The 24,630-nt window shown below is 46.4% G+C and overlaps 1 protein-coding gene across 7 annotated transcripts in view; it reads left to right on the top strand.

Annotated features, from left to right (window-relative positions):
• Positions 1–24,630, top strand: part of SYN3 (synapsin III) — a 460,089-nt gene that overhangs the window by 373,168 nt on the left and 62,291 nt on the right. For all 7 annotated transcript variants that reach the window (XR_006220212.1, XM_042993112.1, XM_042993114.1 and 4 more), the window contains exon 7: positions 16,400–16,462. Coding sequence is in view for 6 of the 7 variants with exons in the window: in XM_042993112.1 (XP_042849046.1) it covers positions 16,400–16,462 (63 nt within the window). In the remaining variant the exon portion in view is untranslated. The remainder of the gene's footprint in view (positions 1–16,399; positions 16,463–24,630) is intronic.

The following is a 24,630-nucleotide window of genomic DNA, read 5'->3' as shown; positions in this document are numbered from 1 at the left end:
GGAGATCTGAACTGTCCTCACCCACCTTGGGCACCGGTGTCCTGCAATTTCACATCAGTTCAGACCAACCCACAGACATTTACTGAGGGGTTACCGTATGTCAGGTGCTGTGCTGGATTATTTATTCGTTCATTCCTCAGAGATTTAATGATCAGAGACAGGCCCGTGCTGTACAGTCGTCCATTCACTCAGCAGTTGGTGATTGCCAGGCATCATGCCAGCTCTGGGATAAGGAGGAAGATGGCTTGGTCTGGCTGTACCTAGTCTAACCAGGGAGACAGTAAGTAATACTTATTGGCCAATTGCAATAAGTAATTACTTGTTGTGACAAGGAGCCACAAGGGAGCCCGATGCTGGGGAAACAAAGTTAAAAGAGGTCTTGCTCACATCCATCTCTCCTTTCTGTCCCGTGGCCACTGACTTAGCTTGGGTCCTTCCTGGTGGCACGGGCTGGGGACAGTGTGAAGGGGAAGCTGACCTGCTGTGTATAGGCCTCGGGCTAGGGCCTCCACCTGCCCCCATCTCTTCTCCCCAAACACACACTCATACCTCTCCATCTTCTAGACACCAGCTTTCCCAAATGCAAATCTAATGGCGTCAGTCTCCTGTTACAAATGTCTTCCTGGGCTCCCTGTCATTTGCAGGATTAAGTCCAAACCTCTCAGAACAGTTTATGAGGCTTTAAACAATTTGGCTCCAATCTACTTCTCAGCCCTTCCCCTTCATTCATCCTCTCTCATGACAAAGGACATCCAAGGAGTCCCCAAGACCACTCAGAGTAAGGGAGGGGAGCCTCTCTGAAATATGTTGGTTTTATTATGGAAATGTTCAAACATACACAAAGTAGAGAAATATGATGAACATCCATGTACCCATCACCCTACTTTAGTACACACCCAATCTTTTCACCTCTACATCCCCATCCCATGTTGGATTATTTTATTTTATTTTATTTTATTTTATTTTATTTTATTTTATTTTATTTATTTTTAATTTATTGTCAAGTTAGCTAACGTAATGGTGTATACAGTGTGCTCTTGGTTTTGGGGGTAGATTCCCATGATTCATAACTTACATATAACACCCAATGCTCATGCCAACAAGTGTCTTCCTCAATGCCCATGACTCCCACATTGGATTATTTTAAAGCAAAGCCAAGATATGGTGTCCTTTTATCTGAAAATACTTCAGTGTGTGTTTCTGAAAGACAAAGATAGTCCTTTTTTTTTTTTTTTTTTTGAGACACCAGGTTTTTTCTTTTAATTCCAGGACAGGGTAACCAAATTTGTGGTGTAGTTTTAATGTGTACATTAAAAAAACATTGTTTTGGGGTGCCTGAGTGGCTCAGTCAGTTAAGTGTTCAATTTCAGCTCAAGTCATGATCTCATGGTTCATGGGTTTGAGCCCCGTATCGGGCTCCATGCTGACAGCTCAGAGCCTGGAGCCTGCTTCTCCACAGGTTCTCCACAGATTCTGTGTCTCCCTCTCTCTCTGCCCCTCCCCCACTTTATGCTGTCTCTCTCTCTCTCGCTCTCTCTCTCTCTCTCTCTCTCTCTCAAAAATAAAACATTAAAGAAATTTTTTAATAAAAAATTAAAAACCATTGTTTTTAACACACGTGCATACACACACACACACACACACACACACACACACAACAATGACTGTATATATCCTCATTTGGAGAAAGCATTAGAGATCCCAAATTTGAGGTCCATCTTAAATGTGAAGTCCTGGCCAGCCCTCTTATTCCTTTTTCCTTGTGGACACTTCTGCCTACAAAGTCATTTCCTCTACCTGGAAAACTTCTGCTTGACCGGCGAAGCCCAGTGCAAATGGCCCATTGTCCGACTTCTTCCAAAAATCCCTCTCCCTCACAGATGACACTCACTCTTCCTTGCTTCTACAGAATTTTCCTCATAATTTTCTTGAGTGTTTACACTGTTGGATTGAAATCACTTGTTTATAGATCCATGTGAGCCCCCCACCCCCACCCCGCTAGGGCCTGGATGCTCTCTGTGTACCCAGAACTGATGGGAAAGACAGTGTGGTCCAAATCATGAACTCTGGCCTCAACCAGATGTTTACAGCAGTCTTGGTTTTCTCATTGAAAATCAGAGATAATAGTCGCACCATGACAGGGCTCTCATAAGGATTAAATGAGATGTGTCTATTCAGCTGCTGTGGAGCCTGTCTCGTGTAGACACTGAATAATTGTTGGCCTCTATCACGGGTGGCCAGCATGACTCCTTCCTTAAAGGGGGCCCTACATCCAGAGACATGTTTTGCCCTTTGGCTCAGGTCCTGATGGTGGTCCCCTCCAGGAGAGAGGGTGGAAATTTCCCTGCTCATCCTGACCGATGGGCCCTGCAGTGAAGGGCTTCGTAACAGCTCCCTGCAGTGCCGGCCTGAGCTCCTGCTCACCCCTCACGTTCTGTCTCTCCACGCAGAAGAACAAGTCCTGGGAACCCTGCCCCTTCCCGCAGGGTCCCCTCCACCTCCCAGCTGGGTGCAAACCAGTGCTCCCTCCTTCTCCCACTTGCCCAGGATTCTCATCATCCAGCATTCCCTGGAAACCTCAGGTCCCAGGAATTGCCATCTTGCAGGCCAGTCGTGACCCTGGATGTCTCTCACAGCTTTGCCTTCAGCTGCATCGTCTTGTACACCTTCAACAGAGGGACTTATGGAGACTTCCAGGCCCTATTGCACTCTCCCGAAAATCGTTGAGATGCTGTCCCAGTCCTGCCTGGGCGCCCACCCCTTCTCCCGGCACCCCTGAGAGGTGTGAAAGGGAGGGTGAGAACAAGCCCCAGAAGGGCCCTCCCCTCCCCAAATCTCCACTCCTGCAGGCAAATGGATGTGGAAAGTCCACCTTATATCTTCTCTGAACACTGGGGTGACGTTATCTGGGTTTAAAACTGCCTAAAGGCCAGTGTTTGAGACCAAGATCATTCCTTTATCCGAGTGAGTCCCCTTCCAACACTCCTCACACAGAGCAGCATTTCCACCTGGTGGCTGTTCTCACTTCCTCTGGAGCAGGCAGAGCTGGATGGAACCGTGGCCCTGTGATCGCTGTGCCTGTGACGGACTCTGTTGTCTCACCCCCTTCCCTGTCTGGCTGCACGTCTTAAAGGTTTTTGTTTGGCTCCAGTGGGAAATGCACATCAGCACAGAGTATCTGTCTCTGGCAACCCTCAATAAAATGCAGGCGCAGTTTTAAAGCTTCCCACCATTCTTCCTTGTGGAACAGTATTTTTTTTTCAACATTTGTCTGAAACTTGCAGAATGAAAGTCTCCTTGGAGGCAAGGAGCTGCTTCCCTGCGGCAGGCACGGCATGTGTTCCATAGAAGAAACTTTTTTTTTTTTAAGTGGAGAAGACAGGAGCTGGGGCAGAAATACCTCTGAATTGGCTAGAGGCCTCAGCCCAGAGTTTAAGGCTTGGTTTTGTAGCCTTGGGTAAGCACCGTCTCTCTAAACCTCAGCTTCCTTATTTGTAAAGCAGAGGCAATTGCCTCCACCTTTTGCATCCCGTTAATAACCACGGAGGTCAGAGTAAAGTGGGGATTGAAGGGTGTTAGCTGGAGACATGACTCTGCGCAGGGTCTCTGCCTCTCTGACCTATTTCCTCATACAATGAAGGAGCTCTGTTGTGCTGAATTGGTCCCTTCCCACGTCTGACCCCCTTGGGTAGGACAAGGTTCCTGTCAGATCAGACAGGAGATGTGGTATAGCGTGATGAAGAAGAGTGGGCATCTTGGTGGCTGGGGTGACCCTCAAGGGCAGAGCTCCTGACTCTAGGCCAGGAAAGGGCTAGAATGACACTTGTTCATCTCTGTATTCAGGCTGAGTCATCACCTCAGGACATCCTTCCCCATTGCCAACATACATCCATGGACTGCAGAGTTTGGGCATTGTGGGTAACTCATGAAACCCTTGCCAGCCTTTACCATGGAAACCTAGATTCCTCTTGGCAGGTGTCACCTTGGAAAGCCTGGAGCAATGAGAGAGGAAGACACAATGGCTCTTGGAGAACAGCAAGAGGTTAATAATAACACCGACAGCCAGCATGGTTCTGGCCCCTCCCCACCTACACAGCTAAGCGCTTTACATATATTAACTCACTTTAAACTCTGAGGCAATCTATGTGGAACATAATCTTTTTAGCTGTATATACCAATGCAGAAATTGAGGCACAGAAAAGTAAAGCAACTTGCCCAAGGACACAGCTCGGTGATGGTAGAGCCCAGTTCTCAGCCCAGGCAACTGTACTAATGCAGCCTCCTCCACAGATGGAAGGAAGCAGGGTAGAGAAAAGGAGGGTGCCCTGGTGGGGTCTGTACAAGGACAGAGATACCAAGAGAATACTAGGCACAGAATGACGGAGGTTCAGTACAGGGGAGAGGGTGCCTCTACAAGTGGCTCAATCAGTACATGATGATAACGATGATCGTGGGTCATACTGATAGCACCTATCATTGACACAGCTCTCAGCACTCTGTTTCTACATTCGTGCAGTGAATTCTATCAACAGATGCTGGATACCTGCTGTGTGCTGGGCCAACAATGAACAAAATGAATACTGGCCTTGCCCTCATGGAGCTCAACAAATAAACATGAAAATAAACATATAAGGGCAATCACAGTTTTAGCTTTGTTGACAGGATTATAAAATCCACACGTCAAGGCTTCCTCTCTGAATGGCTTCAAAGTTAGTCATGAGAATTTGGAAAAAGAAGGTCATTTTCAGAAGGGAAGCGATAATGGTCTGGTAAAGGGGAAGGAGAACCAGGGTTAATCTCTCTTATTCTGCTCAAGGATACCCAATACCGGCATTTCTTGAAACTTTTTTCTTTGACTCCCAAACATTCCTCTATCTCAGCGCTTGTCTTTATCAACTTGTTTGTGGGACAATAAAGTCAGTAAAAATGTTCTACAAGCTGAGGTCTTGCTGTCTCCAATGATCTGGCTCAGGCCCTGTGCTTGCAAGGGCTGAAGAAAGAGTGGGGGTGAAGCAGACAAGGTTTGATCCACCCAGGAGGCAGATGCCTGCAAGCTACTGTTGGCTTGCCAGTAAAAAATCCTCTTCCCTTGCAAATAATTATAAATTCATGAGATGCCCAGCTGGATAATTCGTTCTGATCCAAAGTATTATCCTTGTTCATTGAAACTTGCTAAGACATTCATTTGCCCTCGTGGTTTGCAGTCCCTGGAAATACACATCCAGGCCATTCCAAGATGTATGGGGGCGCCTGGGTGGCTCAGTCGGTTAAGCATCTGACTCTCGATTTCCGTTCAGGTCATGATCTCACGGTCATGAGATCGAGTCCCACATGGGGCTTGGCACTGAGCGTGAAGCCTGCTTCGGATTCTCTCTCCCTCAATCTCTGCCCCTCCCCTGCTCGCGCTCTCTCTCTCTCTCTCTCTCCCTCTCTCTCTCCCTCTCTCTCTCAAAAAATAAAAATAAATAAATAAAAATCAGGCACTGACACCTGATGGATGAACCTGAAAACTATGATGCTAAGTGAAAGAAGCCAGTCACAAAAGGTCACATACTGAATGATTCCATTCATATGACATTTCCAGAACATGCAAATCTATAGACACAAAGCATTGGCTGCCAGGGACTAAAGGGAAGAATGCCTGGGGAGTGACTGCTAATGGGCATGGGGTTTCTTTTTGAGTGACAAGAATGTTCTGGAATTAGATAATAGTGATAATGGTTGCACAGCTCTGTGAATATCCTACACTGAATTGTATACTATAAAATGTGAATTTTATGGTCTGTAAATTGTACCTCAATAAAGCTGTTATTAAGGAAAAAAAAAAAAAAAAGCCAGGCACTATCACTGCAGCTATGATGGGTCAGATCTCACTGTTTGTTTGTTTGGTTTGTTGGTTTGTTTGTTTGTTTGTTTGTTTGTTTGTTTGTTTTTGAGAGAGAGACAGAGCACAAGCAGGGGAGGGGCAGAGGGGCAGAGAGAGAGGGAGACACAGAATCTAAAACAGGCTCCAGGCTCTGAACTGTCAGTCCAGAGCCTGACACGGGGCTCAAACCCACGAACCATGAGACCATGACCTGAGCCGAAGTCAGATGCTTAACCGACTGAGCCGCCCATGTGCCCGCAGATCTCACTGTATTAAACAGAAAACTACGTAAGATTTATAGGATAAAAAACAGGCAGCATGCAATCATGAGAGGTTGAATTTATTTCCGCACAAGAAAATAAGTATATAGAGTCATTCTTTATATAAGGAATATCAGAGTGACCCATTAATCAATTTCATGATAATTTGTAAGTAATTTCAAGGCAATTTTTTTACAATAAATAGTACAGAAATGAAAAATTTAAAAAAAAACTTCATAATTGCATCCAGTAGTAATTAGGGATTGTTTTCTTCAATTGATTTTAAATGAATGCTAGTTCAAATGATCCCTGGAGAATTTCTGGCTGGGATCCAGTTATAGGTAGCATGTATTTGACATACAAACTCAAATCTTCACAATTATTTAATTGCTGGTGTGCCTCTTCCCATTTACAGACAAAGCAGCCAAGACCCGAGGGGCTAGGAAACTTGCTCGAGGGTGCACCTGGAGGAAGTGACACCAACAGTATTTAAACCCTAGTCTGTCTGGCTTCAAAGCCTGAGTTCGCTCTTCTTCCTTACGCTGTGTATGGCATTCCCCAAATACAGCTTCCCTGAACCGAAGAAAAGAGTACCTCCCTTTGCTTATAGGGAGGTATAAGCAAAGGTATTCTGGGTGCCAGCAGTGTACCTTTAGCCAAAACTTTAGGTTTGTCTTTAATCTTAAGACATTGCATTGTGAGCATGAACTGAAACAAAGAAATGCAGGTGCTAGAGCTGTGCAAATACGATATTTAGCTATTTTCTGAAGTGACTAAGAAGTGGAACAATATTCAGGATCGTCAGACTTGTAACGGTCCCACCTAGAAATGGAACCTGGAACAGCCTCGAATGGAAGAAAATTACACAGAGAGGTCAGGGGGTTGGAGCTGCTGTGGCAGCATGTGTCCACGGGATTCAGAGTGGTCTTAGACACTTTGAGCCATTCAGACCATCCCAGAGTCTCCCTGGGGACACTGTCTGAGCGGTGAGCAGCGCCCAGGAGAATCCTCACGGGAGACAGGCTGGCGGCCGGAGCCTGTTCTGCGCCATAAACATCACAGGGGCAAGAACAAGAAAAGCCTATCTGCGGACAAATATTGCCATCCTATCGCTTTGTTTGTTTTTGACGATTCCGTTTCTCAGGGAAACAGGAAATGTAAGAGAAAGGAATGTTTGTATTTTGGTAGGGCAGGTTTAGTTAAATTCTTCTAAATATGCCACCAGTATTTTTCCAAGACACAGTAACTGTAGGAGGACATGATGCAGAGGGTTCAGAGGTGGGATTCCAAGGGCAGAGAGCGTTAAGCAAGGGCAGTGAAACCACAGGCCTCGCTCAGCAAACATTTCCAGGGCCCCTCCTGTGTGCCAGACCTGGGTCTAGGGCAGTTGTGAGAATGAAGAAGGCAGGCGGGGCACCTGAGTGGGTGGTGGGGCCACTGACTGAGGTCAGGAGAAGAGGGTATTTTGGAGGGGAAGTTTATGAGGTTGCTTGGAAATGTTGAGTTGGAGATGCCTGTGAGACCATCCCAGGGCTGGGTTCAGGAAGCAGGTTTATAATTCAGGAGAGGCCTGAGGGTTCAATGATAAGCAACAACAGACACAGACCCACAGCTCCTTATGGAGCTTATAGTCCAGTGAAGGAGTTACACATTTGTCCAACAATTACACAGATAAGTTTAAAATGGCAGAAGTGCTAAGAAAGAGAAAGACATGAGCAGGCCATGACTGAAGCAGGGAGGTGGGAGCCAACTTTTTGGGTAAGTGACATTAGAGATGAGATCTGAAGCATGGCTCGGAGGAGCAGCGACAGTGTTCCAGGCAATGAGAACAGCATGTGCAAAGACCCTGTGGCTGGAAGGAGCAAAGCCAGTATCAGGGTCAGAAAGAAATCCAGCAAGGCTGGGACAGAGAGGCTGATAGGGGAACATGGGTGAGATGGGGATGGGGAAGAAGACAGGGACCAGAATCCTCAGAGCCCTGTAAGCTGTTGTCCCCGCTTGTTTCAGTCATCTGGGTGGTAATTTATGGGTTTGTCACAACATTATAAAATTGGAAAGGACTGTCAAAGGTCATCTTATCCATTCTCCTCTCTCCAGACAGGAGTGTCTTTGTGTGCAGTGCTTAAACTCCGAGGAGATTCCATCAGATACTACATACCAAGGTTAAGATTATCAAGCAGCTGTTGGGATATTGCTACTCTCTCACTTGAATGAATCTTTTTTTTTTTAATGCCCAAAACAAACCCCATTTCTGTCAAAGTCTTCATCATGCCCCCTACTCACAACCTGGGCATCAGGCTTCCCTCCCCTGTTTTCTCCCCTTCCTGTATCCGAGGACTGACTGAGTCCTATTGATCAGCCTTTGACATCCCCCTGCCCAAGGACCCCCCCAAGGTCCCAGATGTGAAGGGAATAGGAGCTTGTGTGGTTTGCTGTCCTATGTTCCAGCTTGGACATCTCCTAACTCAGTGTAAGCCTCTTCACTGGCAGCGACTGTTTAATGACTGACATCTGTTATAATGTCAGTTCCTCGAGGATCTTCCGGTTTGGCGGATGAGCAGACTGAGTCACAGAGCGGTCAGTGACTTGCCCAAAGTCTCACGACCGTAGGTGCTGGAGCTAGATATGAACTCTAGGGTCCTCTGGTGCCAAAGCTCATGCTATCCCTGCATGCTCTGTACTGCTTTGCTTACTGCAGTAGCAGGCTGCTGGCCCCTGCCCACCCACCCGGTCAAATCAAATGAGCGGACACAGTTCTGGGCACATGGGAAGCAAGCGCTCGATGGTGCATAGAATGATTATCCAGAAGCAGCACCATGTGGAAGCAGGGTGATGGGTTCTGACCAAATCCTAGCTCACCTGCTTTCTTGTTGAGTAATCCTAGTCAAGAAACTTCACTTCTGTTGGCCTTCATTTCCTGGTATGTAAAATGGGGCTAAAAATAGGAGCTATCTCAAAGAAGCGTCAAGATACTTAAATGAGGTGATATATGTAAAGTACTTAGCACCATGCTGGCTACATTCTAAGTGCTGCAAAAGTGGGAGCTGCTGTTACCATAGCCTCCAGAAGAGTCTTCCTAAACGTGTATATGTCTACCCTCTGCACACAAACCCTCAATGGCTGCCCAGTGCCCTCAGAATGCATCCCAACCTCCTCCCTCTGGTGTAAGGACCCCCAACCTTGCCACTCCCCATATTTCCACCCTCTTTCCCACTGCTTTCCCAACAAGGCTCTGCTCAAACCAACTTCATCAGCAACTTGTGCCCAAAATCTTTCTGACTCAGCCCTTCTGCACATGACATCTCTCCCTGTCGTGGGAGGCTTTGTCTAACACCCATCCGACAATATACTGCATACCCAGCACCTACTATATGCCAGTCCTTGTGTGGAGCCTGGAAATACGGTGGTAAACAAAACAAGCTAAGCACCTTGTTTCGTCAGAGCACCTACAGGGGAGCAGAGAGAGGGACACAAAGGAAATAAACATATAATCACAGTTGCTGCCTAGCACTATGAAGGGAAAGTTTAGGGTGTGATAGAAAAGACAACAGGAAGCACCTACTCTAGACCAGTGTCCAGGGGAACACTCTGGGGACAGAGAATTTCAATTGAGACCCCAAGTATGATTGGACTTGTCTTAATCTTATGTGTGTCCTTCACAGCACAAAACACAGTGCCAGCCTCATAGTTCTTACTCAATTAGTGCCCACTGAATTGATAAGAATTAATATTATTTCATTGATCATTAGGTAGAGTCTTTTAGAGACGGAGATCAGCATGTGTAAAGGCCCTGTGGTTGGAGGGAGTGTGGCCCATTCAGTAAAGAACTGAAAGGCCCGTGGGGTGGTGCATAACTGGTAGGCAGGGGTTGAGGTGGGGAGGAGGGAGAAACACAAGATGAAACAGAAGAAGTAAGCAAGAGCTAGATCAGGCAGAGCCTTGCAGGCGTGGGATGGAGGTCCATCTCCTCACTGAAATCTTCCCAGACTTCTTTAGCCCTTGATTTCCTCCCCCGGACTCTTCCAGGACTCGTTGTCTCCACTCTTAACCAGGAACAGACACTGAACGCATTGAAATCTCCAGAGCATCATGAATATAGAGGGGATTTCCTCCTTCAGGGGGAGGCTGAACCAGACCACTCAGGCCCCAGCTCTCCAACCCCGTGGCTTGAAAGTGAGGTTGATACAACGCTGATCTGGACTCACTCTGCCCTGACTCCAACCCCCCAAGAGAACAGCCAGCATGAGCCCTAGGCCACCCCCACTTATTCTGGCTTCTTGGGAGACTTTTGAATAGGGCCCTTATCAGGGTGGGGATCTGTGGTTTCAAAAATTGATCTGCCCCATCTAACAGGATGTCGGGCCTCTCACGCCATTGGACAGTGCTGAACTCTGGAGCACCCGGGGCATGTGAGCGGGACAAGGAGCCTGTGAGAGGCTGGTGCGGCCTCCCATCCCCAAGGGGACTAAATAAAGCTATTGTTGGGAAGGGAAGAGAGAAAATAGCCGACAAGATGTTTTTTGTCCTCTGTGACCTGTCTGTGTTCAGGGGAGGGGCTGGCATGTTGCAGATGAGTGGAAATGGGAATGGCCTCTGAAGCCCATTCGAACAGCTTGGGAAGGGAAAGATGGAAAGGGGAGGGAACATGGGAGGCGGTGGAGAACCCCCACCAGTCCTTACCTGTCTGACCCTGGACAAATGGCTTGCCTCTCATCTCTTCTCTGTCTCGTGGGGAGGGAAAGATGCTGCCATACATAAAGTGCCCAGCACCATCCCTTGTTGTTACAAGACACTCCATACATGCAGTCGTCATTAGCCTGGGAGATTATATGGTGGGCAGTCTCACCCAGGGTGCAATACCATGGCACCACCTTCATTTCCTGAGCTCTTGGAAACCACTGGAGAAACCTATCAGAGTGTCTCCATATTCTGCTGATTGTCCCCCGTGAAAAGTTCTTGGCCTGGCCTCTAGGAATGAAGACACTGGTTTGTAAGGACACCTGTACAAAGATATTTGGTGGTCTTGCCTGCAGTAGCAGAGACACAGAGACAGAAGCAGACACACGGAGAGAGAATGTTACACAAATGTCTACTAACAGGAAAGCGGCTGATTGTGGCACTGTGTTCTGTAGAATATTGTGAAGCTTCAAACCATTGGGTTAGGGGTGTACCTGCCATCCTGGGAGAGGGAGTGTGCATGGCGCGATATTCAGAGAGGAGAGCCATTTTTGAAAAAACAAACATCAGCCTCAACCATGTATGTCCATACATGTTTACAAACCTGAGCATGACAAGCAGTGGGCAGGAGAACACATTAGATACACCAGGCAGGTGAGATCAGTTACCTGGGCTGGGGAGTGGGGGAGGGCTATGAGAAAAATAAAAAAGATTATGGCAAAGTAGGAAAAAACTTAGAGAAGACAGATGCAAAATTCTATCTCTAAGATGATTGCAGAATATCCCATTTTTTGTTTTTTTAATTTATTTAAATTCAAGAATATCCCATTTTTTAATTGGAATTCTAAATGAGCTTTATAAAGGAATACGGACCAATACAAACATTGATTTGGTTAGATGATGAGGTTGTGGACCATCCTCATCTTGAATTTCTATGGTCATTTGAAGGCTATTATTTCAACTTTTTAAAGCATCACTTTATTTATTTTTAATTTTTATTTTTATTTATTTTGAGAGACAGTGTGAGCAGGGTAGGGGCAGAGACACAGAGAGACAGAATCCCAAGCAGGCTCCATGCTGTCAGTGCAGGGGCCTCAAACCCACAAACAGGGAAATCATGACCTGAGCTGGAGTTAAGAGTCCAATGCTTAGCCCACTGAGCCATCCAGGCACCCAGAGAGCCTTCCTCTCTTACGGAGACTTGCTCATGACTCCACCCACTCCAGACTTGCCCACCATGCCACCCTGTTCTGCTTGTTCATTGCACAGCCCACCCTCTAAAACAAGAGATCTTGTCTCAATCTTGTGTCCTGCACAGCATAACGCATAGTGTCACCACTTCGTCCTCACTCAATTCATGAATTGATTTGATTTGATATTATTTTATCGGTCGTTATAATTAAGAGAAAGAATTTATTGCACTCTAGATATGCACGTGGTCCCCAGAGAAGTGTGCCTTGATAGAGAGGGTGCTTGACTGAGAGCCAAAACTCATGGCCTTGACTTCTCGTTCTGTTGTATGGCATGAAAACAATCACTTTATACTCTTTGGGCTTCAGTTTCTGGGAGGACACACACATGTGTTAATTTCCTATTGCCACGCTAACAGATCAAGCACCTGAAAAGAGCACCTCTTTATTACCTCACAGATCTGTAGATCAGAAGTCCGGGATGGCATGTCAAGGTTCTCTGCTTAGGGTCTCATAAAGCCAAAATCAAAGTGCCAGCATCCTGCATTTTCTTCAGGAGCTCAAGATTCCCTTCTGAGCTCATTCCTGTTAGGGCAGAATCCATTTCTTTGCCACAGTGTGCCTCTGGTCCCCACTTCCTGGCTGCCTATCAGCCAGGGGCCACCTTCAGCTCCGGCAGGCTGCCCACATTCCTTCTCAAGTGACCACCTCCATCTCAAAGCAGGAATAGTGCGCTGAGACTTTCTCATGCTTTGAATCTGTCTGCCTCCCTCTTCTTCCACCGGCCTGTGATGGTTCTCCGCTCTTAAGGGCTCATGTGATCCGATTAGGTCAGATAATCTCTATACTTTAGGGTCATGTGTGCCATATGATGTAAAACAATCGTTGCAAGACTTCATATGATGATCTCATCAGCCTCCAGAGGTTAGAGGGGGACATCTCGGGGAGAATTCCTAGAAATTCTACCTACCACCACATGGCCACATGGGGGTATACAAGATGATTGCTAGGTTCTTCCAGATTAAAAGTGCCACAGCCTTTAATTACCTCTGATTATTCCCTCTGGCATAGCCCCCCCGATTTTCCTTTGTTGGATTTCATTTCCCCCTCTGCCAAGCTATCACATACTACCAAGCAGCAGCCTCTAGCTCTCCTTCCTCTTCCATCAAGCCTTCCTTCATCTCCTTACCCCACAGAGCAGGTGTTAGCTCCTTCCTCTGCTCAGTCCTACTCTACACTTTGAGTTCGAACCTCCCCTTGGGGCTAAGCAGTTTTACACCCCTCATTTCATTTCTTCTTCCCCCCACACAGCCACATGAGTTAGGCATCATCATTCCCACTTTGCAGATCAGAGAGCTAAGTTCTGAAGAGGTTAAATATCTAGCCCCAGATGAGAGAGTAAGTTTAACTGCAACATCCACATTCTTTCCAGTACCCGTCAGTGTGTGGGGAGATAATCAGGCCAGGAGAGGAGGAGGGGGAGACAGAGCACACCCGTTCCCCCTCACCTCCCACTCCACCTTACAATGACATGGAGATGAAGCCCCAGTAGTGACCTGGGCAGTTCTTGGACTGCTGGAGGTCTCCAGGGTCTGTGAGTGGATGGCTGGGTGTGACAGCTCTACTGGGGAACAAAAGCCACTTGGTGAAAATGCATCGATTCATTTTACTTCACATCCCTCGGGTTGGTAAAATGCAGGTCTTTCCAACCTCAAGTGTTGGGAGCTCTTTCCCCGCCTGTGAGAGCATAGTCAGTACAGCCACTTTGGCGACCAAATTTGGCAATATTTGGCAAAAACGAGAGGAGCATTGCCCGGCCCCAGCAATTCCAGTCCTGTTACCCCTGCCCCAGAGAGACTCCCCTGCAGGTGCAGAGGGGATCGAGTTCAAGAATGTTTGTACTAGTCGAGGGGCACATAGGTGATTCAGTCGGTTAAGCTTCTGACTCTTGGTTTCGGCTCAGGTCATAATCTCACAGTTCGTGGGTTCAAGCCCCGCATCGGGCTTTGTGCTGACAGCACGGAGCCTGCTTGGGATTCTCTCTCTCTCTCCCTCTCTCTCTGCTTTCTCTCTCTCTCTCTCAAAAATAAATAAACATTAAAAAACAAATGTTTATACTATTATTATTTATCATTGGAAAAATAGAAATCGCCTAAACGTTCATCAGCAGGAAGTGAACAAATGGTAACGTGTTCATAAAATAGCAATAAAAATGAATCCACACTAGATAGATGGGCACACGTGAATCTCACAAACATAATGTGCGAAAAGGGTTGTCAAGAATAGATTCTTTTGATGCCACTTACACATAAAGTTTAAAATTGTGGAGTGTGTGTTGTTTGAGAATCATATGTAGTAATTAAAATATGAGTAAATGCAAGGCAGTGATAAACATAGAATTTGTATAATGATTATAACCTCTGGGCGGGAGGGAGGGAGTGTGATAAGAAGGCATATCAGGGGCTTCATCTGTGTGGGCAGTGGTTTATTTCTTAAGTGAGGGGGTGTCCATGGTATTGCTCCCTAAGTCTTTTTTCATCTGTGAAATGTTTTATAGTAACTATTAAACTATCAAGTAATCACCACGGGGAAGATGGTTATCACAGAACAGTAAGTGGAAGGAACAGGAAGTGAAATTGGGTATTCACTATACTCACAATGTAGAGCAAATGAAAAAAAAATATGGATTTATAAAAAAGAAGATCAGCAGATAATACACGTCTGAGGGTGATTTTTATTATCTTCTGTGTAATAACAACATAACACTTTATTATATTTTCCAAACTTTTTATAGTGAGTACATATTGCTTTTGGACTCAAAATCAAATATTGCTCTTTAAAAAAAAAAAACATGAATTTGTTCTTTCTAGGCACCAAGATATGCTCAATGGTAGCCAAAATTAAGAGGGAAATTTTTTTATTCAACATCTACTGCAGGAAGTCCTGAGCCAGATCTTAGGGGAAACAGTTCACATCAGGCTTAGAGGTCTGACAGGCCCAAGTTCAGGTCCTAATTCCACCCTTTCCCAGCACCTACCTTGAGTCTCAGTGTCCTACCTGTGAAATGGTGATTTAAAAACATACCTCCCCTGCTTGCCTGATGGAGCCCCTGCATGGGTAAAATAAGACGAGGCCCATCGAATGGCTCTGGGACCCACAGCGGACCCTTCCATGGCACCTACAGCCTCACCTCCAGGTCAGACTAGACTCTGGGCACCAAGAGAGAAGAGCCAGGTTCCTCCTCTCAAGGCACCCAGAGGGTCAGGATGGACAGCACTGTCAGGAGACAAGCCAGGACAGAATGACCAGCACCAGAACAGACAGCACAGAGAGTAACATGATCACCCCTGGCTGGGTTGATCCAAGTAGGGGGAGTGATATTATTACTAAGTAACTAAAAGGGATGACCTTTGCCCTCAAATACCTCCAAACAGACTTCCCGACACCAAGCAAACACATCTCAAGCAACATAGGAACAGAATGAAGGAGGAGATGCCTAGCCTGGGTTTGAACCTAGTGCCCTTACTTCCCAGTAGAGTGACCACAGGTATGGATAGGTGAGCACCTAATGTTTGGAGTGCCCTGTCTTCCTCTGTGTCATAAGGAGAAGCATGTATGCCTCTAATAGGTCTTGCTGAGAAGCCTGGGCACCTTCCCTGGGTCAGGCAGTGTTCTTGGAACTGAGGATTCTATAGGGAGCCAACTAGACAAGTAATGCGGCTCTCTAAAGGAGATGATACAGGACAGTCACTCAGAACAGCGCCCAGCACTGTGCGGCCAGTAAATGTGTGTGCCCATGTGGGCATGACCACTATGATTAAGACACCCCCTAGGGTGGCCTGGATAGGGACTGGGGGAGGGAATGAGTGTCCAGATACTTGAAGGTTTTTTTCAAGGATAGGGAATGAGTTTCCAGATACTTGAAGGTTTTTTTCAAGGATAACGTAAGGCAGAACTGTGATGGAGTAATGAAGCTTTCATTCGCTGAGTACTTACAATGTCAAGATTTCCATGTAATAGCTTGTTTGATTCTCACAGTAACCCTATGGGATGGATACTCATCATCCCCATTTTACAGATGAGGAAACTGAGCCACAGATCCTTGCAGAGCTTGTCTGTGGTTGCACAAGTGGTAAAGCCAGGATCTGAAAACTTCCTACCGTCTCTCCAGAATGGTGGGTGCCCCAGGCAGGCTGGCTTTAAATACTCAGAGCTTCCTTTGGAAGCCCAGTTCGCTGGTATGTAGGGTGTTTGAGCGGCAGCAGAATGACCATCTGTCAGAGCATTCTTGTGGGGATTCCTGGTAATAGCGGATGACTGAATCTTTCTCCAGAACAGGTGGTGCCCAGAGTCTTGGTGGCAATGCTTTGGGATGCTAATGAGCGATTTCCTCTGGTCTCTTACAGCTCACAGCCCCACACTTCCCCGTGGTGGTCAAGCTGGGACACGCCCACGCCGGAATGGGAAAGGTACGAGAAGCAGCTCTTATGCTCACACTAATACTCACACAGCCTCCCCAGACTACTTGTTCCCCTCTTCCTCTGTCCCCCTCCAGCCCCACCTTAGCTCAGCCACCCAGAACAGTGTTAGAGGAGCCCAGGATGCAGGAGGCACCCCCTCCTCCCCACCCCACCTTCCTCTGAGCTTGGAGCCTCTCTCCAGCTCGGCCTGTACCTGCTGAACCCTACCTGGATTTGCCAGCTTAATTGTTTCCTGTGATGGTGCATTTGGGGAAATGGATGTGAAGCATATTATAGACGATGATGCCTTTGTTCCGTCATCATCTCCACGGCTGCTCTCTAAGCTCATGTCTTAGTCATCTCCCTGCCACTTACAGGGCTAGTACCTAGAAGGAGGCGAATATGTATGGCTCCGTGGAGGAAACCCCTGGAATCACTTAGCTTCTGCAACAGTAAATCATATATTGGACACAGTCACAGCTGACATAGCATGACAACCTTATTGGTCAGATTCTTTCAGCTGCAAGTATAGAAACTCAAAATCAAGAGGCAAAGGATAATTCATTGGTTCAAGCCACCAGGAAGTCTGGGATAGTTCTTGATAGGTTCAGGCAGAGCTGGATCCAGGAGCCCAAAGGATACCATCAGAGCTCAGTCTCCTGTATTTCTTGACCCTTTTATCTCTGCCTAGTGTTTACTTCAGGTAGTGAAGGTGGCTGTGGGTGGCCTACCCTGGTCCCCAAGCTCACTGTCCCAGAGGAAAAAGGACCTTGTCTCTTTCCAGCGTCTCTGTATAAATCCCATGGAGGGACACTGGTCAGCTTTCCCTGGGTTCCTGAGCCTAACAAGTGCATGCGGAGATGTTTGCAGCCCCACTTGAACGGTGTGGATCAGGGTTCCCACAGGAAAGGGAGATGTTCTCCTAAATAAGAGGGGTGGGAATGTGGGGAAGTGTGGGGGCTACCACAGGCCACCTCTCAAGGCTCTGGCTCAAATAAATACAAATCTTGATCTGGGTGGGCCCGGCCCAGCCATCAATAATCCTGCACCTGGTACCTTTATTCTTTTCCACCCTATTATGTCTTCTGTGCCATCTGTTCCCACCTAAAGTCCACCTCCTTCAGGCAGCAAAGAGTGCGAAGGGCCACATGGGTCAGGGCCTGACCCACGGCTCAGACATTGGTGTGAACTTGTACCAGTTGCCATCTGACCTCTCTTGGCCTTTCTCTGTCAAATGGCAATGATCCTAACAACCATCCTTAAAATGAGTCCTCCTTCTAAAATACTACATCTTCCAGGGCGCCTGGGTGGCTCAGTCGGTTAAGCAACTGACTTCGGTCATGATCTCACAGTTCGTGGGTTCGGGCCCCGCGTTGGGCTCTGTGCTGACAGCTCGGAGCCTGGAGCCTGCTTCGGATTCTGTGTCTCCCTCTCTCTCTGCCCCTCCCCTACTTGTGCTCTGTCTCTCTCTCTCTCTCTCTCTCTCTCTCTCTCTCTCAAAAATTAATAAAATGTAAAAAACAATTTTTTACATATTTTTAAATAAAATAAAATACTACATCTTCCTGAAAATACACACCATGAGCGCAGGGATATTGCCTCTGTGTCCACTACCATCTCCCAGGGCCCAACATGGCCCCTGGTGCCCAGTGGCCCCTCAGCTTTTTGGGCAAGTGGATAGATGAGTGACTCCCTCTTTAGACACCTGCCCTCCTCCCGATCCCTCCTGCACCCCTGCCACTGGCTAGAGCCCCTCCACTCCACTGAGACTGCCCTCACCATAGTGCTCAGTGACCCTCTGCTGCTGAGTCAGCGGGCACTGTTCTGTCCATATAGGAGCTGACCTCCCTGTATCACTTAAAGCTGCTGGCCACCCCTTCTGTCCCAAAACTCCTTCTCCAGTGGCCTCTGACCCATGCCCCTCTGTCTCCAACTACCCCTCACAGTCTCCTTCATGTCGTTTTCTTGCTGCACCATCTTTAATGTGTCTGTGCCCGCAGCACACGCGATCGGAGCGCTCGTCTGCTCTCTCAGCTTCTGCGGCCACCTGCATGCCAACAGCCCTCGTCCCGTTTCCCAGCCAGAGCCCAAGCTCTTATATCCAGTTCCCTCCACTCCATCCCCACCTTGTCTCCTGTGGAAACCTCAGGCTCTAACTGTCCCGGCAGTGTGCTCCCTGTCCTGGTCTTTCCCCTCTTCCTCCTCCTCCTCCTCTTCCTCCTGGGGCCGTCTCTGCAGCAGGAATTGCCAGCCCCTCTGTTGTCTCAGAACAGAAATCTTGGAGTCATCTCCCTCCTCCATTTCCAAACGGTTGTCAAGTCTTGTCATTTGCCATTGTTAAAGTTTCTCAAACCCGTCCCTTTCTTTCTGCCCACTGCCACCATCTTGGACAATTCTGGTAGAGTTAGAGACTTCCCAAGAATTAAAATTTTTTCTAAGACTTCAAATAATCCCAGACAGGAAATACTTAAAGACACTGATTTAATGCTTGGGGGAAGGGGTGCTCTGAGAAACTCAGGCCCAAAGGGATTCCCAAAACATGGAAAGGAAGATGCATACATATCCAAGGATAAAAAGTGCCACCGGCTGGAATAAACTAGGGTTTGCAGAAGTGCTGACATCAAGGGAAAAGGGCTTTTCTCCTTCAGTTTGGAATGAGAAAACTTTCGGGAAAGGCCTGGACATGCCGACTGAGCAGATGATGTCATATTCATGTCTGAGAGGGAGAAACACAAAATTGGTACCTTCTGTGGTAGTTTGACTTCTCTCAAGGAAGAAGATTGTCTTCCTGGAGACCAGCAAGGAGAACATTCCTAAGAGGAAACTGGTAAAGAGGTTACCAATGGACTCAGTGTTGTTGGAAATCCACCTAGGTCCCCACTGACCCATCTTCAATTATATTTTGCTCCTTTGATCATATATATTGATTAGCACCTCCTCAGTGCTGAGAGTCAGAAGATGGACAGGACCTAGTTTCTGCTGTCAAGGAACTGGGAAGACAGGCACCTCAATAGGTAAAATGTGTGTTGCGAGTCTGATAGAAGGGTGTGCAGTGAGTATGGAGATTGAAGAAGAGAGCTTAATTCCACCTAGAGGATGGAAAGGTGGAAAGAAGTCCCCTACCTGGGGAACTGTACGTGGTTTGCTGTGCACGGAGGTAAAGGGAGTTCTAACAAACAAGACAAGAGATGGACTGGTACTCTCTTACAAAGAATAGAGGCTGTCACAAGGCACAGAAATCAACAGGTAGTGAAATGCTATGCAGTCTGGGGAGCACTCAGGTAGGAGGTAATCATGGGGAGCATCCTGAGTTCTTTAGAAATCAGGCCAGACCAGTGGTTCTTATGGGGGAGGGGAATCCTGGCTCCCAAGGGGCACTTTTGGTTGTCACAACTGGGAGCGGGAGCGGGGGGTGGGGGGGTGGGGGGTGGTACTACTGTCATCTGGCATCTACTGAGTAGAGACCAAGGATGCTGCTGAACATCCCACAACGCCTAAGACAAGCCCACAACAAAGAATTACACAACCCAAAATGTCAATAGTGTCAAGGTTGAGAAACCCTGGACAAAACTAATTTCATTTCCTTTGTTGAAAGCTTTACCAGTCCAGAAACCAGAGGAAGCAGTGGTTATTACAGAGTTCAACATGCTTCAAAGTCTGTTCCAAAGAATTATAATTATTCAGATGTTAAAGCCTATTTTGGTCAAATAGGCTTGGAAAATGCTGTGTTAAAGTAAGTTTTTAGTGTGGAACTTAAGAGTCATAAATTTGCTTATATACATTGTTGTGGTAAAAGAACATGAAAGGCATGCTGAATTTCCCAGACGTACTTGACCCCAGAAACCTTTGACCGTTTTTTGTATTGTGTCCTTTTGTTAATTTGTAAGAACTCTTTACTTACTCAGTACCTTAATCTTTCTCATACTTTGCAATTCTTCTCCATTTGACAGTTCCATGCCCGTTTTATTATTCAGTTTTTCAGCATTTTTTTAAGTTATTTTTTAACGTAGCCAAATGTTTCCATGTTTGGGAGGCCACGTGTTATAGTGGCTAAGGGTATCGATGTGAATCTAGGTTACACACCTTGTTATGAGACCTTAGGTAAGTTACTTAGCCTCCCCCACCTTAGTTTCTTCATATGTATAATGAAGATAATAACAGTAGCAACCTTATAAACTGGTTGTGAGGATTAGGAGACGTTATGCATGTCAAGCACACAGCTCAGTGCCTTGGAACACAGTGGGACTCAATAAATTGTAGCTGTCATGGGTATTAAGAATGTTTAGGGGTGTCTGGCTGGTTCAGTCAGTAAAGCACATAACTCTTCATCTCGGGATCATGTGTTCGAGCCCCATGATAGAGATTACTTAAACATTAAAAATTAAAAAAAAAAAAAAGAATGTTCAGACCTGCTCTGGGGACCCAAAATCCAAATGAAGTCCATAAAGGAGATAAGAGTAACCAACATCATCTGTCAGGGACTCTATTTCATTTGGCTGTAATTTCGGTATGAGTCAGATCAGTAAGGAGTTGCCGAGTTGCCAAAGCCTCTAATCCATAAATGGACAATAAATAGATGAAAACAGGCTCACCCTCATTAGTCATTAGGGAAATGCAAACTAAAACCGCAGTAAGATGCCATTGAATGACCACCAGAATAGCTAAAGTTAAAAAGATTAATAATGCTAAGTGTTGGCAAGGACATGGGAGAATTGGAGCATACACACACAGCTACTGAAAGGGTGAATCTGTACAACTGCTTTGGAGTACGGGTTGATATCACTCACTGAGAAGTTATGTAAAAGTTCTTCTTTTAGGGATAGCCAGCTTAAATGCATGCATGTATACACCAGTGTTTACAACAGCTTGTTCATAATTGCCAAAACCCGGTCACAGCCCATGCATCCATTCATAATAGATTAGATAAATAAATTAAAGTATATTCAGACAAATAGAAAGCAACCAGCAATGAGAATGAATGAACTACAACTATATATAACAGCATGCATACATCTCACATGCTTATTTCATTGAGTGAAATAAGTCAGATACAAAAGAATGCCTATTTACATCCTTCCATTTATATAAAATTCAAAAACCAGGGAAACCAAACTGTAGTGTTAAAAGGGGCACATATTTAGATTTTAAATTTTTTAAGAAAATTATTACCATAAAAGAGTAGAAGTTACCTTTGTGGAGGACGAATAAGTGGTATTGGGGATGAGGCAAGAGTGGGCAAAGTTCAGGGCCTTGACTTGAGTGATGGTTATGTGGATGTGTGCTTTGTGATAGCTCATTGAACTGTTGCTTTTGTACTATGCAGTTCTGTGTATATGTGGTGTATTTCTTTTTTTTTAATTTTTTTTTAACGTTTATTTATTTTTGAGACAGAGAGAGACAGAGCATGAACAGGGGAGGGGCACAGAGAGAGGGAGACACAGAATCTGAAACAGGCTCCAGGCTCTGAGCTGTCAGCACAGAGCCCGATGCGGGGCTCGAACTCATGGACCGCGAGATCGTGACCTGAGCCGAAGTCAGCTGCTTAACCGACTGAGCTACCCAGGCGCCCCTGTGGTGTATTTCAAAGTAAAGTAAGGTTTAAAAATTGTAATCCACTCTTAGGACCTATTAATGGAGACCTGATACCCAGAACAAAGGGAGAGTCCTGCACTGCCCTGGTCAGTCCATGGCCAGAAGATTGTATTGGGTTCTGGGCTGTACCTCCATTCTGGATGTTTGAGAGAGCCGCTGAGGAATGAGTGTGTCCTGGGGGGAAATGAACTCAGCGGTGAAGGCAAGGGGCATCTAGCCTGTCACCAGCATCTTCAGAAATGTGGAGAATTGTCATGGGAAGATGGATGGGACCAATTCGAAACCGGGATCAAAGTTAGGAGGAAACAAACAAATGTCAATTGTGTCAATGACGCAGCTTTGTGAACATTAATGAAATGGACGGTCCTTTAGGTAAGAGATTCCCATCAATGCAGAGTCGGAGCAAGGATGAATACTTACTGGGAGGTTCCAAGAGAATTTAAACATCATGTGAGATGTTTGAAACCCCTGAAATTGAGTCAGATCTGTGTATATGTTTGTGTGCAGATACGGTACGAACTTTCTGGGTAGGAAGGGGTCCATAGTTTCTTTCAGCTTCTCACCCTTCCAAAGGTTAAAGCACCTTGAGATGATTCCTACATACCTTCCAATGATGAGAATCGGTGGTTACTGTCAGAGGATTAGAAGTCAACTTCAAGGCCAACTGCCAGTATAATGTGGGGGTAAAGTTTATAGAATCTGGAATCAGGGTTTTGGGTTTGGGTCGAGATTTGCCGTTTCCTAACTGTGTGTCCTTGGGGATGTGTTCAATATCTCTGTACCTCAATTTTCCCATCTCCAGTATGGGGACAATATCGCCCTCCTGGAGTTATAATGAGGATAAAATAAACCAATCAAGCCTTGGAAGGGTGCCTGATAAACACTCAGCGGATAGGAACTTTTAAAACCCACTACAAATATAAACTGTTATTCTGATTACTTAACTGCTTATCTCGGCAACATCCCCTGGAGAGGCCAAACTGACACGCTAACTCCACCCTGGGACTTGCCTTACCCTCATTTCATAAAGTCACAGACTCCCATGGCTTGAGTCCTGACACCTCATCCAGAAGATATGAATGTGGGGCCCCAAAGAGGAGAAGCCTCTTGCCCAAGGCCACACAGTGAGAGAGCATCCCCAAGAACAGAACAGGAAGGGGAAAGACCTTTGAGATTCTTTGAGCCTGTTCCTTATCTTTAGAGATAAGAACAGTAATAACAACAGTAACCTAATAACCATAATAATGATAAAAGCTAATGCTTTATAGAGTTTACTCTGTGCAGGCACTGTTCTAAGTGCTTCTTATATATTCACTTATTGACTGTAGTCTTTAAAACTACCCTATGAGGTAGGTACAGTTGGTATCCCCACTTTACAGATGAGGAAACTGAGGCATGGGAAGTAAGTGGTGGAGTTGGGGTACAACCCCAGTCTGGTTCTAGCACCTGAGTTCACAGAGGTGAAGGACATTGACAAGGTCATAGGCTAATAAGCCCAGATATTCTAACACTTCCCCCAGTGTATACAGAGTTTGCTGTCCTTCTAATTCTGGAGTGGGGAGTGACAGGGTTGAGGTGTCCCTGCATCTATCTGGTCTGGAGGATCGAGGTGGCAGCTCCTAAACTTGAGGCTCCCAGCAGTCAGGCGGCTTGCACACCCCTCTTGGATATGGCTGCTACTGTCTGCAGCTCTGAACAACCAGGACTCTGGTATCATCTCTCGGGCTGACTCACTCAGTAAGCTTCCCCCAGTACCATCCACTTTTCAAGTAGGAGTAGTGGGCCAATAACACTGTCCGGAGAAGGAGGCTAGAAAATGAGCAAATGGACAAATGGAACCCAGGGGAACAGTTAAGAAACCAGAAGGTTCTCCAGCACCTGGGAGACTGCCAGAGAGCTCAGGAGAAGCCAAAGTGGGTGTGAGCAGGGGAAGGGAGCCAGCCAGCAAGGTGTTCCAGGGAAGGAGTGTTCAAGGTCCCTGCCCGACTATGAAGGGGGACAGGGAGGGACCCTCACCCACTCCACTGCCCTCCCTGTCAACTCCCACCTCCCCCATATCCTCTCTTACCTACGCTGCCACTCCCTTGAGACAGCCACTGGCATCATTTATTCTCTGCTTCTCTTGAGCAAAATGGGCCCTTAGCAGAGGGTCTGTCAGTCCTTTTACACCTGAATAAAAATCTCAAGCACTGAGCTCCTTCTCACAGCCTCTGGCATGAGGTTGTCCTCTCGACAAGCACAATATATACCGCCATTCTCATTATTCATGCATTCCATGTGTACAAATTCACCCACTCACTAAAATTTATTTGTAATCCCAAAATCAGTTATCATGGCACTTTCATGGTCATTCACAGACATGTTCAGAGCAGCAAATAATGAGCTCAAACAAGGCAACACTCTGCCTTATTTCAGTTCTGGTACTGTATACAAATGTCCTCTTCTCCATCTATTTGGAGCCACACTTACACATTCTTACACTTTTTCGTAGTGATTTCATTGTTTAAAATACACCCACACACACACACACACACACACAAGTGTAGGGCTGAAGTGCTGTCTAGTGCAAGAAGTCCTAAGTTCAA

The sequence above is a fragment of the Panthera tigris genome, chromosome B4 (genome assembly GCF_018350195.1).
Source record: "Panthera tigris isolate Pti1 chromosome B4, P.tigris_Pti1_mat1.1, whole genome shotgun sequence".
Lineage (NCBI taxonomy): Eukaryota > Metazoa > Chordata > Mammalia > Carnivora > Felidae > Panthera > Panthera tigris.
This window is presented reverse-complemented; position numbering and strand designations above follow the sequence as displayed.